Raw genomic sequence first — 18,942 nt, 5'->3', positions numbered from 1 at the left:
GGGGGTGGTGGGGTGTGGGGGGGGGGGGGGGGGGGGGGGGGGGGGGGGGGGGGGGGGGGGGGGGGGGTCAGAGGAGGAAACAATAGCGCTGTCTGTTTCAGTAGACAGTCAGAGCTTGGAGAGGATGCGTTCAGGCGTAGAATTTACACAATACCATAATTGTGTGTGGCGATATCAGTCAAGGACAGACTAAACATGAACACTCAAAACTGGGCATGCATCTATCACACAACAGTGTGTCAACACATGCACATACTGAGGTGGAACTACACGGAATATAAACACGGATACACCAAGCATGCAGATGTGAGTGTGCATGCTAAACGGTAACCTTTCATGTCGCACGTACACACTATACATACTTGTAAATACACATATTGTAATCCACTTAAATATGGATTAAAATTTAACCCCCCTCGACTGTCACAGTCCTCTGCAGTTTCTCCCAAGTACACAATGACATTAGAGGAAGCCTGTCATACACAGAGCAACAGCCAAGCTCAGAAAATCTGGCATGTTTTGCTTTGTCAGAGACCTTCACTATGTCCTTCCATTACCCTGTGCGTGTATGTGCGTGCGTGCGTGCGTGCGTGCGTGCGTGCGTGTGTGAGGGAGCTAGGAAAAACTCCCACTTTGGAAGCACTCGGCTGTAGTCCACATGACTCACACCTTTTACAGTGTGGTCAGAGCACAGTGACACAGCTGAATAGCTCTCTGTGTTGCTCTGAAGCATCTCCTCTTTTGTACTGTCGTGGTTAATAGGCTGATGATTAAGATGTTTTCATAGCACTTGTGTTTTTTGAATGCAGTTCCCACGACATTCTTATTGATAACTCCAGATTCCTGTCCCAACAGAATCTCAATTTTTGTTATTTTGGGCAAAGGTTGGCCTATTTTCATGAAGTTTAAATAAAGTTAGCTGGTATTGATTTTGTTTGTTTGCTTATTTTTTTGCTGTTTTGCAGTAAATTGTGATAGTGGTTAAACCCTTCAAGGCTGTGGGAAAAATGTGATCTAATATGGATGCAGTCATCTGTCAGTCCCTCCAGGATTTCACAGGCTTTTTGGGGGATTTTTAGCGGCCTTAAATACCTGATTTCATGGCAGCTTCTCTAAAAAATTGCAATGCATGTTGCGATGTTCGTAGGCTTTTTTTGCAATGAAACTGCGGGGGCAGGTGAAAATTGTGAAAATACTTGCAATGCTCGCTCTGATTTGTACCCTATTGTTATGAGTATCCAGTGTTTCCAACAGATTTAGTATATGTTTTCCACCTGCTCTTTCTTCCTGGTAAGAATAAGGTAACACAGCAACAGTGGTTTGCATCCAACACAAACCTGTTAAACGACTCCAGCAAACTCATATCGACACAAAACGACTCAATTCTGTTGTTAACCCTGTCAATAAGCTTAGCTATGTGATGTTAACAGGTAGCTCTGTCACTGTGTGAAGGGGTGAGAATCGCCAGAGGACTCACAATGCAACATTATCACGATACTTAGGTCACAATACAGTATTGTTGCGATATGCTGAGTATTGCGATGCAATATATTGCAACATATTGCTATTTATTACCCTTATGTATCTCATGAATTATGTGTTTAATAAATGATCGATACTTGGCGTCCGTGTATCGATACAATATTGCCATGTAAAATATCACAGTACTATGCTGTATCATTTTTTTCCCCCCATCCTTACGTGTAAATGACTCTGTCCCAGGCATAGAGCTCACTCTCTTCCCGGAGTAAAGTCTCATTTCACAGTTAAGTTGCTGTGATTGGACAAAATTGCAAGTGTAAATAGGTTCATTTTGTCTACTCAAATTAGATTCAGTGTAGAAAGTTTCTTTTTTTCAGACAATGAGTTTTAAGGAGGTGTAGTTTACCTTGACATGTTTCGACTGTCACTTCAGTCTTCTTCAGAAGCGTCATCTGACGTGCGTCATGACGTGTCTTTATCAGCTGGTAGTATCCCGGAGGCATGACCCTAACCCTAAAGACTGAATAAGTAACAGATATATTTAAACAAGGAATAATCATTGTGATATTGTCACTGTCCTCCATCCTATTTTCCATTATTTACTAGCCCTGTTTTCCAGCATGTTTGTGACCTTGAATGTGACATACCAAAAAAAAAAACATTCAGGCATACTCATGTACTGGCCATGGGAAATGACTCTATTGCCTATATTTAGTGGGTTTACCCGCGTTCAAAAACCTTGCATGTACTTGCTAATTTTGGTCACCAAGGGTATTAGGGAACATTTAGTCATAACCCAGAACTCTCATTTTTTGTCTCCCAGGCCAAATCATACCATCTTTAGCAAGCACCATAAGCAAAGTGACAAGTTTAAAGGAGGCAATTATTTTATTGACCTCAAAGTTAAGTCGCAAAGGTCAGAATGGTTTTCTGAGATTTGGCTTCTCATTGAGAGGAATACACAGCTTGAAAGTAACAGATGCAGAAGAAGAGGTTTGATTAGATTTCATCTGGACTCAACTAATGCAGTTGTGAGCTCTGATTAGTCAAATTTAGTATCATCCAGTTTTCATTCACACTATTATCCACTAATGGATGGATTGTGATTCTGTATCATGGATCCTGTATCATGGATCATGGATCCATCCTCCTGATCGAAAGAAGAAAACTGTGGCACCTCAGTAAAAATAATCATTCACTCAGCTTGAATCCCAGTGTGGATCTGCAGTAGAGAGATCCCTCAACAATAATTCGAACTCTGTCCAGAGAGAGCTGGCCTTTATGCTGTTATATTGTTTTATATATTGTATGGTTTCTCTCTCTTGTGCCTTTGATTTAAAGTATTACAGACTGGCCAAGGCTGGGAACATGAGCCTGCCGTACTGTCCACTTATTAAAGGCTCTCTGGGTGTTGGGATCAAGGTGAAAACATTCACAAGTGTTTGACACTGTTATAAATCTTATCAATCATAGAGATCACCTCAGTTCCACTGCTGGGTTCGAGGCGAATATGTGACTGTCAAGGCAGATGCATCACTGCCTGAGGCTCCCCCGTCTGTCAGATGATTTTAATCTGAAAAGAAAAGGCAAACGGACGTTGTCAGCTCTGACTGTTGCAGCAAATTCAGCCAGATCAGGGTAGTTTAGCTTGACCAGAGTAACTTGAGTAAATAACTACTGTTAGGGGAAAGCTGTTTTACCATGAGCTTATATGGACTTATTTGACATGAAAGGGATGTTATTTCAGATTCATGTTTTTTGCTAAGCCCTTTTACAAATGTGATTGGTCTCATTGACTTGTTAATGGCTCTTTTGATTGGGCTGGTTTCTGTGCATGAATGTGGTCCTTGTCTCTTCCCCATGCAGTGTTCTCCCTGTTCAGACTGTTATTATGCTCCTCTCCTCTCCTGCAGGCTATTCTGCTCTCCTTGCCTGCATCTGTACATTGCTCTTAACCTTCATGGTGGATTACACGGCCAAAATCAATTCGTCATTGCACTGTTTTTGAGTTTTCTAATACGTGGACAGTTCGATATGGTATTTGTCGATCAATTAACTGTATTGTTCTTGTTGCAGTGTGTTGTGAGCATATGTTGTGTATTTTTTGTCAGGCAGGGACGGAGCTAGACTCTCAGCACTGAGGGGGCGGAGCATTCTTAAGGGGCCCCTCTGATAAAGTCATTTTAAAATTCACAGCTATTGAATAATAATAACAATATGTCTTACCATATCCATAAACAATAGATAATAATGTAAATATCACTTTCATGTTGTAACTGATAAGGGGGAGCTCATTTTAATTGCTTTATCTTATACTGCAAGCGGTAGCTCTATTGATTTATTATATATTGTGTTTTTTGAAAATATAAATAATCAAAATCTATAAAGTAACTTAAGTTATAGGGGTGGGGGGAAAAGTCAGTGTAGCACACGGACAGTCTACAGTGCGGATGAGCTAAAGTTAACAGGGGGGTGCCCCCCCTGATATAATGGTAGGGGAAACACTGCTATTTAAATAGGCTACAAAGTAGACCTTCTGCAACACCACAGGCAGACAGGGGCCGAGATGTGGTGAACAACAGATTAATTTCACATTCTGACTGATTTCTCTATAAACAAAATTTAAGTTCATGGAGATTAATTATGAATGTTTTACTCATTTGTGTATCCGAACACGTTAATAAACTACATAATAACTATATAATATCACAGTCCCTTTTTAAAACTCCCTGTAGTTGTGTTAAGCACAAGACGCAATTAAACTTTTCTTATTCTTACACTCCTTGTGTTTCAATATACCCAATTTGTGCCTCCTCTCCTTTATCACCTAGCTTGATAAAGAAAAGAAAAACACAAACACACTGCACTGTGGATCAATTCAAGGATTCGTACTAACATATTGTAGTGAAGGCCCACATTTCCATCATGTCCACTGCTGGACTGAGTGGTTTGTTAAGATTGCTGTTAATGTTTCAACACACAAACGTTACTTCATGTTAGTGTTTGTAATGTGTCTGTTCAAAACATGGTGGTTTGATAGTTGTCTTTTCTGTTTTGGTTCATAGTTTTAACCATTAGTGAGGTGGCTGACACATTTCTTGATGCCAGCTGTAGGTAAATCCTACTAGTTTGTCTCTAAGTGTGGGCCCTGGGGCGGTGGCACCCCCTGGCCACTCCGCTCATGTGTCTGGGATTTCTCTCCTCTGTATAAGTGCCATACACAATATTCCAGGGTTATTATTAGCTGGTCAGCTGCACTGTGTGAGTATATTTGTGTGTGTGTGTGTGTGTGTGTGTGTGTGTGTGTGTGTGTGTGTGTGTGTGTGTGTGTGTGTGTGTGTGTGTGTGTGTGTGGCCAGAAGTAATTTCCACAGGGCTCCCGCAGTAAAAGAGCTGCCTGCCATCCATAATGCAGAGGAGGGAGAGTCAGGGGAGCAGACTGTAGCTCCTCATTTTGCTCCCTATTACAGAGCAGCAGCTTGGCCTTTTGGCTCATTTTCTCTTCTGACCAATTACAACTCCTCCTCAGCGTCCCCTCTGATTGCTAGCTGTAGCACAGACAGAGAAAGAAGCAGAGTTTGCATGTGTATACAGTGTGTGTGTGTGTGTGTGTGTGTGTGTAGGGGTGGTAATCAAAATTGGTTCCTGTTGAGAGTTGTTTTCAAACTGTACGAGCCATCGGAGTTGTATATGAGCTTCTCAGTTCCCTTTATTGATCATTTTCTGACAGTTGGGCATTGCAAAACATTGACGTGAAACTCGTGCGTATACGCTGCTGTGAACTTGTAACAAGAAGGCATCATGGCGGAGAGGAAGAAACGGTCCAAAACATAGCTTGATAGGCATTTTTCATGGAAGACATTTTGACTTGTCACAGTAGGCAAAGCACAGGTTTAAACAATAAAACGAATGATGAATTCCATGTAGCTGCTTTGATGTCAGGGTGCTGTTTCGTGCATGCCTGCTCAGCATCACTCTCACTGGGACACTCGAATATAACAGAGCCAGCTAGTGTTATAAGCAACACCTGAGCTTTACCGGCTGTGACAACTCAAAATGTCTGCTGTGAAAAAGGCCTATTGCATGGAGAAAGATGACAGTGCTGCTTGTAATGTCTGCGAAATGATAGTTTCAAGTAAGGGTGGAAACATCAATATGACTGAGCATCTTTCCGGGTGTAAATTCAAGGAATGCCAAATATTTCACACTGCTTTACAACCAAGCACCATGTCTGTAACTGAGCATAAATATCCTATGTTATAATAACATTAGCGCCACACAGGCAGGCGTAGTAGAGTTTTTTCTTTGGTTAAGAAAACAGTTAAGCAGTGGAGCTTTTGCACACCTAAGTCACATGTATGCCAATTGATCAGGAATCAAGGAATCGAGAGAGAATCAGTAGAAAGCAGAATCAGTAATTGCAGCAGTATCAATTTTCAGCCATCAAAATTGATTGATTGATTGATTGATTGATCTATCTTATGCATGTATTTACTAAGTTGATCATGATGGGGGAGAGCAAAGCACCAAGTCTAGATGTGCTGCCTAACATTAGCGAGTTAAATGTTGCACTCAAGACACAAATGCCTTTCCCGCGTATGCTCTCAATCACAAGAAGCAACCACTTTAACTCTGAAGGCACAAACATAAAACCTCCAGTCAAAGAAGAGTATTCACAGTGCCTTCGGACCAACAGTACAATTGCGAACATTTTCTACTGGCTTTTTTCACACCTGGGTATACATGAAAAGGGAAATGATTAAAAGCTCCCCTAACTCCTAACCCGAGCTTCAGCTCTTTATAAGCTCTGTGACACCTGCCATATCCCTTTGAATTCACACAGTTATTCATCTCATCTATTCATGATCTGATCGATTTATTATCTCTTAATGCACATTAAACACTCAGGAGGTGTCACCATGGCTCAGTCCTCCTGAAAGCCGTACGCTCTGATGTTAATTGAATAACACCGCATCAGGTCATGATGCGTGTAACACTGCAGCTGACAAGTTTGATCTCTTGCTGCCTTTAATAGCGATGAAAGAAATGCAACACAGTGGTTATAGATTGCAACAGTTTATTTACACGTCAACAACACTGTCTCTGTGTGAGGCATCACTGGGCAAACATCTATCTTAGTGTGAAGAAAAACAGCTCTCTGTTAGCTGAGTCTACAGTGATGGACCATGATGCTCTCAGTCAGGATGATGTCATCACAGTGACTAAGGGCCACTCCTTCAAAGCAGATACTTGAGCCAGGGTGTAGAGGGGCATTATTGGCATCTTAGTATGGATTGGAAAAGTTTGGCCAGTGACTTGTGTTTAGTCCATTAAGTCGAACATGACATCTCACACCTTTGAGAGCACAAAATGTGAAGAATTAGGATGTATGTACACAGGGACAAATGATTCCTCATTCAGTTGTTCATTTGTTTGACTCATTTGTGTTTGTCTGTTGGGTGGGCGTCATTCAGCAAAGCAATTTTGCAAGAATCATTGCAGCGTTTAAGCCATTGATGAAGCAATAATGAGCTTTTTTTAGCTATATCATTGTAAATGAAATATAATTAGGTTTAGACTTTTGGTCAGCGAAAACAAAATTTGAAGACGTCACTCAAAGTTCTGCTAAATTATGATGGGCATTTTAGAGATGAAACGATTAATCAAAAAAAAAAAAAAAAAGAATCCCGTTTAATCCATTCTGAAAATGGTCATTTGTCACTCTTATTTTAAGCATACAATGTAACAAAGCAGGGCGCGTTGTGTTGTGTAGCCGCAGGTTTTGTTATATTTGTCACATTAGTTTTGGTGACACTAAGTTAACCACCACGTTGCCCATTTTCATTGAGCTTTTTCTGCATCCATGACAGGTTTGAAGACCTCTGATCAAATTGGCTCTACGGCCTGCCAGGCAGCCAATCAGATACCAGCCAGGCTCACCAAGGGGGGAGACCAGCAGTGAGCACTGGAAGACCCTCTTACCGCACCCACAGTGCTTCACCCATCCAACTCCATTGTCACCACCATGTCTATACCCAGCAGCAGCCCAGAAAGAGAGGGCTCTAGTGGGGCTCCCCCTCAGCTAGAGTGCCCATCTTCCCCTCCCGGCATGGACCCAGACCCCCCATCAACTGGGAGCCCAGTGCTCAGCCCAGACTCATCTTCCCATGATGCAGTGCTGTCCGCACCGGCAGCCTCCCCAGCAGACTCAGAGAACCTGAGTCCTGATGAACTGGAGCTGCTGGCCAAACTGGAGGAGCAGAACAGGTGAGATCAATGGCTTTTCTTATCAAGTTAAACTGCTGGAGTGAAAACAAGACAGTTATTGTAGTTGTACAGTCGCAGGTTCAACCATAATACTGAAGGAGTAGGTAAATGTTATGTTTGTAATGTATGTTCAAATCAGCTCTAATGCAAGATGCAGTTGTTAGCATGCCCCACTAATTAGCTTAATACATACAGTTACCAGTTGTTACTGAATAGGCCAAGGAACACATTATTAACAAAAGCCAATAGTTTTTACAGTTTTACGATAAAAAAATAAGCTGTTCGTGACTATCACGTCACGTTACTATCTTCGTTTGGAAGCCACTACTGGGAGCAGTCAGCGTTTCAAGTATATAATTAAGACCCTTTATCAAGGTTCTGGTTCTAAAACTACTTAGAAACGTTTAAAAAAAAAAGTCAGCAGGAGGCAGTGTTTTCAGTTCATGGTGCTTACTCAGTGAGCTTGCTAATTGCAGTTTTCAGCCATGCATGTATAAAGAAAACTGGATACAGTGTTGGAGGCGGGGCCCTGTTTATTCCTATGGAAGTTGCTCAGTAGCACAAATGTTATCGGACCGAATGGATCAGATCCAGGTAGTGAAACAAGTTATGTCGAGGCAGCTGTCACGCTTAGAAAAGTTATAATTACACCGCTTGGCCACTATGTTAGAATTGTCTTCAAAGCCCAGCACTGTTTCTGGGGGCTTGACTTTAGTGGGTAAAATCAACCGTCATCAGTCAGAAATGAGAGGCCTGTCTTTGTCTGCCTGTGTTTAAAATCACAGAACAATTGTAGAGAAAGTTAGATCAGGACCACTAAACTTCTAGTTACACTAAATAAAGGTAGCACCTGAAGGAGATAAGCATATTTTATGAAGTTGATGTTCTTGCATGATTCTTGGAATCTTGGGGTGGTACCCATGTGGTTGGATGCATTTTCTTTAAGAAATAACCAGTGGTTGAATTGAGGGGGGGGGTGAGGAGGGATGCCACCCTCTTTGTTAAAAAAAAAGAAAATTGACCAAAAAGCATCCCCCTTGTTAATCTAGAATCTGTGTGTGCAGGCACAGACGTAATTTGAGGGGGGGACACAGGGGACATATCCCCCAGACTTCCCGTATCTGTGCCCTCCGTTCCCCGCACTTTTTACAGCCGTTACAACCATTCAATTCGTTCGTATGTGGTAACGTGTTTTTCCGAGCCGTCTTTAAACGCACCGAGTATATGGCGCCAGGCGCATACACATGCTGTCATATTGTGATCAGAATCAATCGCACTGACGAGATGTGTGTTACTGGGCAGTGCCGCTGTGTTAACTATGTTGGGCAAAGCAGCCAGCAAGAAGCAAAAAATCTTGCACAGTTTCTTCCAAACAAACCGTGTAAGTTGAGTAATGCTGTTGCATGTAGATAATGTTAGCTAAATGATGACTAATTAATAGATGCCAATATATCAAGTTAAGCTAGTTAACAAGAACACTAATGTTACTGTTACCTATGTTAAATACCTTGCTAGCTGGTTTCATGCTAGGAATAAACCCACTCCTCCTTAATAAGAACTTGTGCTTACTATTGCTTTGCACATATTTTTTTAATCTTTATTGCCACAATAAAAAGAGCAGGGTCAGGGAGGAGACAGTGGACCAGAGGCCAGCAAGGATGATCATGCAGGGTTCTTATAGGTGAGGAGAGATTATAACTGGTTGAGAGAAAATATCTAGAGCACAAAAGTGACTGTGCGATTAATTTCCACAGCTATGTCACCACTACTGTTCCTATTTATGAATTTTGCTTTGCACATTTATTATGTATATTATTGCAATAGATAGAAGAGGGACAGGGAGAAACCAGGCAGGTATCAGGACAGGGACCTAACAGCAGCACCAATTATCAGCCCAAGGCTGCACAGGTAAGGAGAAATTATAACTGGCTAAGGAAATGTCTATAGGATAAGAGTGACTCGAAGATTAATTTTCACAGCTATTTCAGAACTACTCTTATTTATACTCTAAAATGTTTGTCTGTATTGCAATAGCAGTACTACCGCATTATTTGTGTTTTTAAAGGCAGCAGGTATAGGCCCTGCTATTTTTCTTTATCTTGATTAATTTTGTACATCTGTGCTGTCATATTTGATGATGTGTGCACACAAAAAAATCAAAGCTACATTGCATCCCCCATGTTAAAAATTAACTGTCACATAACTGTGATGTAATGCAAAGGGGATGTGTGACAATTGTGACAAAAGTAAACACTGTGTCACCTCAGTGCAGGTTAGTTGTACCCGATAAAGTAGGGTGAATAAGCAACTTAAAATAAAGAATAGTTTAGCTAAAGACCCAACGATGAAGAAGAACAGTTTATATAGTTTATGTTTGAAGTAAAATCTTTCAATCAAACAAAAACTCAAGCTCAAGCATATAGATGAATGAAGAGACAAATATTTCAAGTTAAAAGTGCATTTACAAGTGCAGAAAATAATGAGGGTTGAAGGCAGCATTAAAACAGCAACTCAGTAATGAGATGGTCCAACGTGGGAGATAATTACAGCTTCATTATAGGGGATGAAAGGTATGATCTCTCGGGGTCATTTGTAAAACGACAATAGATGCTACAAGAAATAAGAAAGCTAGATAGAACCTACCCATCCACTTAGAAGTGCACCCACCACATCAGCTATAACTACACCACTGACTGTTATCAATTAATCACCTTATAATAATAAATCACAAGCCATGCAAGAGCTTATCTTTCCCTGATTTTCAAGAGTACCTGAAAATACAAGAAAACTGCTGTATGTTTGTGAGGCTTTAAGTCTTACTTTTGAGCATGAGAAGATTAAAATTAAAATTGACGAAATGTATTTAAACATACAAATGAAAAACAGAGAAGTGATGTAACAGAAGTGGTTTATCAAGTTTCTGTGGATTGTTTCAGGTGCTGTAAGGCTGCACTTGCACAGTGATTTCTGGAGAAATAGTGTAATTATGTATTTTGCAGCGTTTACACACAAACCCCTTTGGGCTTGAAACACTGTGATTGTTCAAGGTGTGTATGCACACAGTCCAGTGCAAAGGGATTTGTGTAAAATGACCACAAGCCAATGTCAATTTGACCTAGAATCCAAAATCTGCATGCCCTACATTTGGAAGAATACATTAGATAGCAAAAAATGGGTATGTAGGGTAGTGTTTTGAAAAACACTGAATAGGTGAGGTTTATAAAAAGAAAATCACTAAACCAGGCCTGGGCGCATGCTCATAACTGCTACAGGGGACCGAGGGGCACGTCCCCACCAACGTATGAAAGAGGGGCCTCCTCAAAAAATGTTATCCATCAATACAGGTTCAAGATCCTTCCTTTCTGTGTTTAATCACACTTGGTCAGGTGGAGGCAGTATTTATTGTACCGAGCATAGTGGCATACCACAAAAGAAATAAAAGAAGAATATACTGTGTGTCTGTATATATATGTGCGCACACACACCTTCCGTATAGACCATCTTTGGCGGATGCAAAAGAGACAGACAGATAGCAGACTGATAAGATGCAGGTTTGAGGTGAGGCCCAAGATACTGTAGTGCTCAAACAGCACTCACATTGCAATATTGTTGGCAGCATGTTGCGAGTTATATTGAAAGTCATTATGTCAGAGTTTGTCCAGAGCAAGAAAACATTTGTAGAACGTGAAGTCTTTAATCACCAACTTACTTCTATTTGTATCCAAATACGTGTTGCCTGGGCACTATAACAGCGTTTATGCTCTTACAACGTTTCTTTTTATAACATTTGATTTAAGAGGAAGAACAGATGGACTGGGATGAGGCCACCAATTAAACACAGGCAGTTCATTACACAGGGATTTAGGCACCCCTAAACAAAAAGAAGAAATAAAGAGAAGTGGTTTAAAAAAAGAGCATTAATCAGTGTCTGTTTCCTGAGACTCACAACCCCATTGCATCCAGGGTCCATCATACATTATATATCACTGCAATATAATTGTGATGATATCAAACATTCACCCTGGATGCTACTTTATGTTCTTTCAAGAGGCTCATTATTTAACCAGTTCAGGATCTGTTTCCTCTGGGGTAATATGTAATCACCTGGTTTCACAGTCATGTTTTAGAAAGTGACTTTTCTATTCTAGGGTAAGGTTTAATCCCTGCGTTAGGTAAGGTTTAATCCCACACAACGAAGAGCGCCAGATTCTCTGGGGGAAATGTCTGTTCACATGTTTGCACCACTGCTGAAAAATACACTTGCGTAGTTTTGATTAGAGTTTATTAACCCCAGCAGGGACTCAGAATATCGTAAATCACTGTAGAGCACTGTGTAAGGAGCCTCATAGTGTGCAATTCTTCTTCCAGCCATCACATGGTTGAGCAGAGCGGTCAAAGTGCAGGGTGTAGGAGTCAAGTGACTTAAAAGAAGCAGACATTCGGGGTCAAAGTGGGACTGAAACTAACACCCTCTGGATGAAGAGCGGTCTCTTTAATCACATCATGTTCCTGCCACCCCATACTCTGAGGAACACAAGGATAAAAAATCAAAAACATTTAAAGGCAAAAAACATTCTGGGAAATCGCTTATGTGCTATCTTGTAAAGAGTTAGGTGAGAGGCTCAGTACCACTATCATCTGTCATGACATATGAAGTTAGAGCTGAGAGCCAGTTAGCTTAGCTTAGCTTAGCAGAAAGACAAGGGAAAACAGCTAGCCTGGCTTTGTCTTAAGGTAACAAAATCAAGCAAATAAGCACCTCTAAAGCTTATTAATTAACTTGTTTGTTTAATCTGCACAAAAACCAAGGTGTGAAAACAAGAAGGTACGGTTTAACGAGGGGTTATGTTTGTGACTACTTCTTGGCTGGGAGCAGTGGCTTACTGGCTAAGCTTAAAAGCTACTGGCTGTAGCTTCATATTTACTGTGCAGACAGAGTGGTTATTGATCTCCTCATCTTACTCCTACCAAAAGAAGGTTTTCCCAAAATCTCAACCTATTCTTTAACATTATTATTTGTTGTTATTGTTATTTGTGAAATTCATTACAAGACACTTTCTGACTCGGCTGGGCCTCCCTAGTGTAGTGGTTGGAGCACACATCGTCCATGCGGAAGGTCCAGGGTTTGAATCCTGCTGGGGTCAACGTCAGCAAAGGCATGCAGTCGCTGAATGAAACGGGATCAGAATAGTCTGAGCCAAGTCCTCAATGAGGGTGCGTCTCAAGCCCGTCATAGACAGGAGGTTCCAGACCTAAAAGCGGATCCAAACACTTTCTGACTCGGCTAGTAAATGCCTCTGCTAAACGAGCCTTTTATTATCTCAAAACCAAAGTCACAAGCTTTGTTTTTATCTCTATACAAACCAACAGTTCGCATGCTCATGCAGGCAGTGAAGAACTGAGTGTTGGAAATATGGCCCGATCTCTAGTGCCCCATACTCCACCAACCACCTTTACAATATGGACTTTGTACTGTACAGTATGTAAAACAAAGTATTAAAGGTCCAGTGTTTAGGATGTGGCAGAGGTGGGTGGAAAATGCAATGGAAGAAGTTTCAGTTGGTTGCAAATTGAAACCAACTAAAACTTCTCCTGTGTGCCAAGCGTGTAAAACCACAGTGGGCAACACAAAAACACAAATGGCTCTGTAGAACAAACATGGCAGACTCTGTGGAAGAGGACTGCTCTGTATGTAGATATAAACAGCTCCAAGGTAGTAGTCCAAGTTCATGAAAATACAAGGAGTCTGAGTTTCAGGTCACAATAAACTAATGAAAACATTACAAACGTTATGAGTATTAAATACCATTTCTGTCAATATATCCCCTTTAATGCTACACACTGTACCTTTAATGCATATAGGATATACACTTGCTAAACATCCAGCTCTAGGACTATTGTGCCCAGAAATGGAGCATATTAATTTGTTGGGATAGGTTGAAAGATATAGATAAAATGTGATGTTTATTTTATTGCTTTGACTTACCAGAAGCTCATTAAAGGCCAACTGCTCCCTCCAAAAAACTCCCATTAGTCTGACCCTATACACAAAGGCATATTGTTGCTCTTTTGCCAATTTGAAATTTTAATAGCCGACCAGCTTTGTGTGTAATATCCTCATGGGTCAGTCTCTGATTCTGTAGTTTAAGGTAACAAGCCCTGAGGCGTCTGGTGCCTCTGCAAGGTTGTGCACAAACTCCACTGATCCTTGCAATGTCACAATCTGCCTCAATGTCATATTTGCCTGCTGTGACTCCTAATGCTCATCTTAGCCTCCCTGTCACTCTCCGGCGTGCGCACCAGCGTGTATAAGACAACGTCTGCATCATGTCATAAACTGTCCTTTCACACAGGTTGCTGGAGGCTGATTCCAAATCCATGCGGTCGATGAGCGGTTCACGGCGCAACAGCGGCTCCTCACTAGTGTCCAGCTCCTCGGCCTCCTCCAACCTGTCACACCTGGAGGAGGATACCTGGATCCTGTGGGGCCGCATCGTCAACGAGTGGGAAGAGTGGAGGCGCAAGAAGGACAAACTCCTGAAGGTGAGGATCAGGGACTGGAGATGATGAATTAAAGATCATGTTGTCCCAGGCAGCATTTTCCAAAGAATGAATCATCAAATAATGATTAAAAATGACAACATCAATAAGAAGATTATCAGCCTCCTCATTTTATTTTTACATCTTGTTGGTCAGATTTCACAGGAAGTTTACTGGAACAACACAGAAAGAGGGCCCTGTAAATCCCTGACTCATTGCACTATTCATGCAGAGGCTGGATGGCCATTTATATCCATCTGTTTTTATTCATAAGGTCACAGTGCGTCCTTTTTACCCATGTGCATGTGTGTGACAGAAACATGTAGCTCCGTTCTGCCTGAGGGCCCACGGCTTATATTTGCTCATGTTCCCCAAAAACTGGAAAGAAAACCTTAATGAGCGCTGCCTAACACCTAGGTCAGATAGCGCACCGCAGTGCTTTTTGCAGCTTGCTGTGCCTTTTTTTGGTGGTTGTTGTTGTTGTTGCTAGGCAACCACCAAATCACCTGTCCTTCACTTATTCTCTATTTGCTTTGAAGTAAACTCACAAATCTGTATGTTAAAACCTGCAAAAAAATTAACAGGCAGAGAGTACTTGCTCTGGTTTTGACTTAGGGTCAGAGGATGTTCCCAAAAGTCACAGGGAAGTGGAGATCTGTGTGGGCACATGAGAGCTTCAAAAAGAAGATAAATCACAAGCAGTACCACCGGCTGGTCAAGGAGCTTGATGATGGTCCATTCAAGGCTTATTTTAGGATGAGCTGGGGACAGTTTCACAATCTTCCGTCAGTCATCGGGCCTAATTACAGTTGGTAAAACTTTAGAAAGTAGTCGAGGCTACACTTAGTTTGATATGTTTTGCAGCTTCCCTTGGGCACCGTTAAAAGTAGGGGTGTAACGGTACACAAAAATCACGGTTCGGTACGTACCTCGGTACACAAGTCACGGTTCGTCTTTTTTTCGGTACAGTAATGAAAAAAATAGACAACTATTAAATATCTTTTACTTATTGGTAACCTTATTAAAACATACCACCACAGCAGTTAGCTCTTTTTACACAACTTTTGAATGAAACAAATATATATATAATCCTGCTTTTTCACATTGTTTGAATGAAAATATAAATATAAAAGTGAAAAATAAAATCCTGCTGTTTTTTTAACACATTTTTTGAATGAAAAATATAAATATACATTTCTGCTTTAACAGTTTTACTCAATTAAAATAAAAAGTATAGTGCAGCTGGTCAGCTTTAAAGCCTGCTCAGATTCAGTTTTACTAGGAACTTACTTAGCTTTCCCACTTTGTTAAAATGCAGTAAACAAAACATGCTTATATCTAAAGTGCAGCTTAAACAATTTTACTCAACTCCAATGGCGTTGATTATTTCTTCAGCGCGATGGTCAGGGAAACGCTCTTTCTTTTTAAACGACGACGATATAGTAGTTTGCACCAGATTGCTTTTTCTAGTCGTGCCGGTTAACGTTCAAACTCAGGTGGTGTCGCATTAGATGCGTTAGCATGTTAGACATGTGTCCAAGTACATACCCGACCGCTGTTCTGCAGTGTCGGCACACTGCTTTTGTCTTGTCAACTTGTTTATTTCTATCTTCGTATTTTACCCTGAAACCAAAGTGTTCCCAAACGGAGAACTTAAGGTTCGCGGGTGGGTCTTCAGGTTTGTCAGGCTCACTTGCCATGTTGTCAAAATGCGAGAATGCGCTGCACAACGTGAAAGCGGAGATTTACGGTCGGACTCGGTGCGTCACTCAATTATGTCCGTCGGGGAACTAGATATTTTAAATGCTTCGGCTCGCAAAAACGGAATTAAAATAAAACTAAATAAAATAAAATAATATCCTGCGCCCAATAATTCGGTACAGGGTCGTGCCGAACCGAAAGTCGCGTACCGAACAGTTCGACACAAATACATGTACCGTTACGGCACTAGTTAAAAGTGAGCTATGGTTGGCTTCACACAATCCATGTATGCTTCCACTTGTCATCACCAACACAAGGCCCACTTTTCAATCAGTCTGATTGGGCAATTACAAAAAAATGGCAGTGATGTTGGGTACTTTTTACTTTGCTCTGAGTTGAAGTTTTTTCTGCTTCGAGGCGTTCAGGGTGCTCCTGCAAAAACAGGAGGTGCATAGAGTGGAAAAACGCGAGGCACTCAGTAACGCAAAAGCAGCAAGCAAAATGCTCCAGTCTCTTTGAAAACCATCACAAAAAGCCACCCCAGGCTACTAAAATGCGTTCTGTCTGATTTGGGCCTGAATCATGTCTTAATACAATACTCTTAATCTGATTAAAGTACACCAATGCCTTAAGTTGCACTGCACCAATACACCTCTCTCTTCTCCCTCTGTCTCCCCTCCTTTCCTCTGTGTGTCTTCCTGTGTCCTCTGTGACAAAAAGAGAAAACCCAGGGGAAGAGAAGATGGATGAGAGAAGGGACAGCAAAATGAGTCAGGGCAAAATGGGGGAGCAGACAAACCGAGCAAAATGACGCAGACTGTCTGCAAACTCTACATGGAGTGTAGCTTTAATGATTGGCTTGGGAAAAGCATGAGCAGGTGAAGAATTATTGTGAAGAGTGATGCATCAAAATGTACTGAGAGGCTGTAGTTAGGACATGATACTAAATTATCCTTGTAAATATATCTATTCATCATCCTGTAATTGATTCCTCTTCTCTCATCTGCCTGCTCTTTGCTCTTTAAGAAATGCTTAAACCTGCATCCCTCACCACACAAAGGAGCAAGGTATTAATCCTCTTTAATGTCTCGCTCTTTGCCCTCCAGGAGTTGATCAGGAAGGGCATCCCTCACCATTTCCGTGCCATCGTCTGGCAGTTGCTGGGCAACGCCACTGACATGCCAGTGAAGAACCAATACTCAGAGCTGCTAAAGATGTCATCGCCCTGTGAGAAGCTCATCCGCAGAGACATCGCCCGCACCTACCCCGAGCATGAGTTCTTCAAAGGGCAGGACAGCCTGGGGCAGGAGGTCCTCTTCAACGTCATGAAGGTGAGCACTGCAGCATTTCCCGTCACCTCAAGGTCTGGCTTTCTCAGGCTTGATATTTAGCTTTTATGAAAAGGTGAGACTTAGGTCTTTTGGAATAAATGTCTGTCTGTGTGTGTAGCCATTTGGTATTCACACTATGAGGCTTAGATGATGTTTTCAAAGTGCCAAATTAGGTACTGTTCCTCTCCTGTGGTTCTGGAAGTAGAGACAGTATGTTGTTAAAATGTTAACAATCGGGTGTCTTGGTGGCTTCAGGTTCAAGATGCTGAACATGTATTTGTAATGTTGACAGGGACCTTTGTTGTTTTTTAATTTCCTATCAATAGGCCTGTCACGATAATTGTCTTCTTACTGTACGATATATGGACCTGACTTTGATCATTTTGCTGTTCTCAGTATTGCCCATAGTGCTTACATGTGTGTTTGTTTACATGAGAATGTCACCAACATTTTAGCCAACATGATGCCAGAATTCACAGCAAGGTTTTCCCGACCATTACTTGGATGCAACAATTCTCTCTTTTACTCTCTTTCCACTCCTGACTACTTTTTCGAGTAAGAAAAAAATTTAACAACCCTCAAAGACAACACAGCATAGCTTACCGGTAATCTGCAGCTGCACTTTTATATTGGAAGAGGCACAGTCCTGATAGTTGTTAGCTTGCCAACCCCTGGCAATGAACTAAAAAGTCTGTCGTTTGTAGTTTTACCTTTCAACAGTTGGATGTAACAATAGTTTTCCTTTCAATAAAATTTGCCCTGTAGAGTAATGCTTACTTTCAGTGTTACAATGAATTACGTGTATGCTTGAGGCCTGACAAACATCAGTCATGTATTGTTAAATCCTTGTTTGCTAACTTGCAGTCTTCTTCCTCACTGCCGTTGTTTCTTTGTGCTTCAGTGGCACCAACTGTTGATTAGCAGAATTGGGTGAAAACGGCAGCAAGAATGTGTGCGGTATTGCTCTGCCTGCATATTCACGTGCCTGCATGATACAAACAAAATGGGACCCACTTATAAATGTATTAATGCATAGTGCTAAACTCCACTGGCTATCTCTAATATGTTAATTATTTCATCAAAAGTTCCCAGAGCCTGAAGGAATGCTTGTTTTTTCCGACCAAGTCCAAACAGAGAAATGCAGCAAATCTTTACATTTGAGAAACTGATACCAGCATTATGTTGATAATTTGACTAAACTGATTTGGCTTAAGTGTTTGTCCAAACAATGTGTTTCAGCATGACAGGCAAGTGCTGTGTAATATTAATGATAAACAGTTACAATATTCAAATCAGAGCGACATTTTGAAACATTTTTTCCTGCTGTCATTCAGAAACAGATGCATCAAACTGGAAAGATTTGATTGGCTGTAATTAACTCCTCCATCTTGCATTTGCCAGGCTGAGTGTTACCTTCCTGATGTTATTTTGTTCATGAGACAAAATCTGTTGGGAAGCAACTAAATGTGGGGATGTGTCGTTCGCAGCCATGGAAACAAGCTTGTTGACCGTCCACATGTCAGTCAAGTTCCCTGGTAGCTCAGCTGTGCAGGAAATGAACAGACCTCTGGTGGCTTTTTGATCCTGTTACCCACAGTCTGAGTGTTCGGTCTGGATTTCA

The 18,942-nt window shown here is 41.4% G+C and overlaps 2 protein-coding genes across 3 annotated transcripts in view; one reads left to right on the top strand and one right to left on the bottom strand.

Annotated features, from left to right (window-relative positions):
• The window catches only part of LOC126389773 (myosin-10), a 667,776-nt gene that overhangs the window by 212,249 nt on the left and 436,585 nt on the right, over nt 1-18,942 (bottom strand). The window lies entirely within an intron of this gene.
• The window catches only part of evi5l (ecotropic viral integration site 5 like), a 60,987-nt gene that overhangs the window by 12,000 nt on the left and 30,045 nt on the right, over nt 1-18,942 (top strand). For both annotated transcript variants that reach the window (XM_050043652.1, XM_050043651.1), the window contains exons 2-4: nt 7,353-7,749; nt 14,103-14,292; nt 17,097-17,321. In XM_050043652.1, the coding sequence (XP_049899609.1) occupies nt 7,508-7,749; nt 14,103-14,292; nt 17,097-17,321 (657 nt within the window). In that variant the 5' untranslated portion in view covers nt 7,353-7,507. The remainder of the gene's footprint in view (nt 1-7,352; nt 7,750-14,102; nt 14,293-17,096; nt 17,322-18,942) is intronic.

Source organism: Epinephelus moara, chromosome 5, assembly GCF_006386435.1.
Source record: "Epinephelus moara isolate mb chromosome 5, YSFRI_EMoa_1.0, whole genome shotgun sequence".
NCBI lineage: Eukaryota > Metazoa > Chordata > Actinopteri > Perciformes > Serranidae > Epinephelus > Epinephelus moara.
This window is presented reverse-complemented; position numbering and strand designations above follow the sequence as displayed.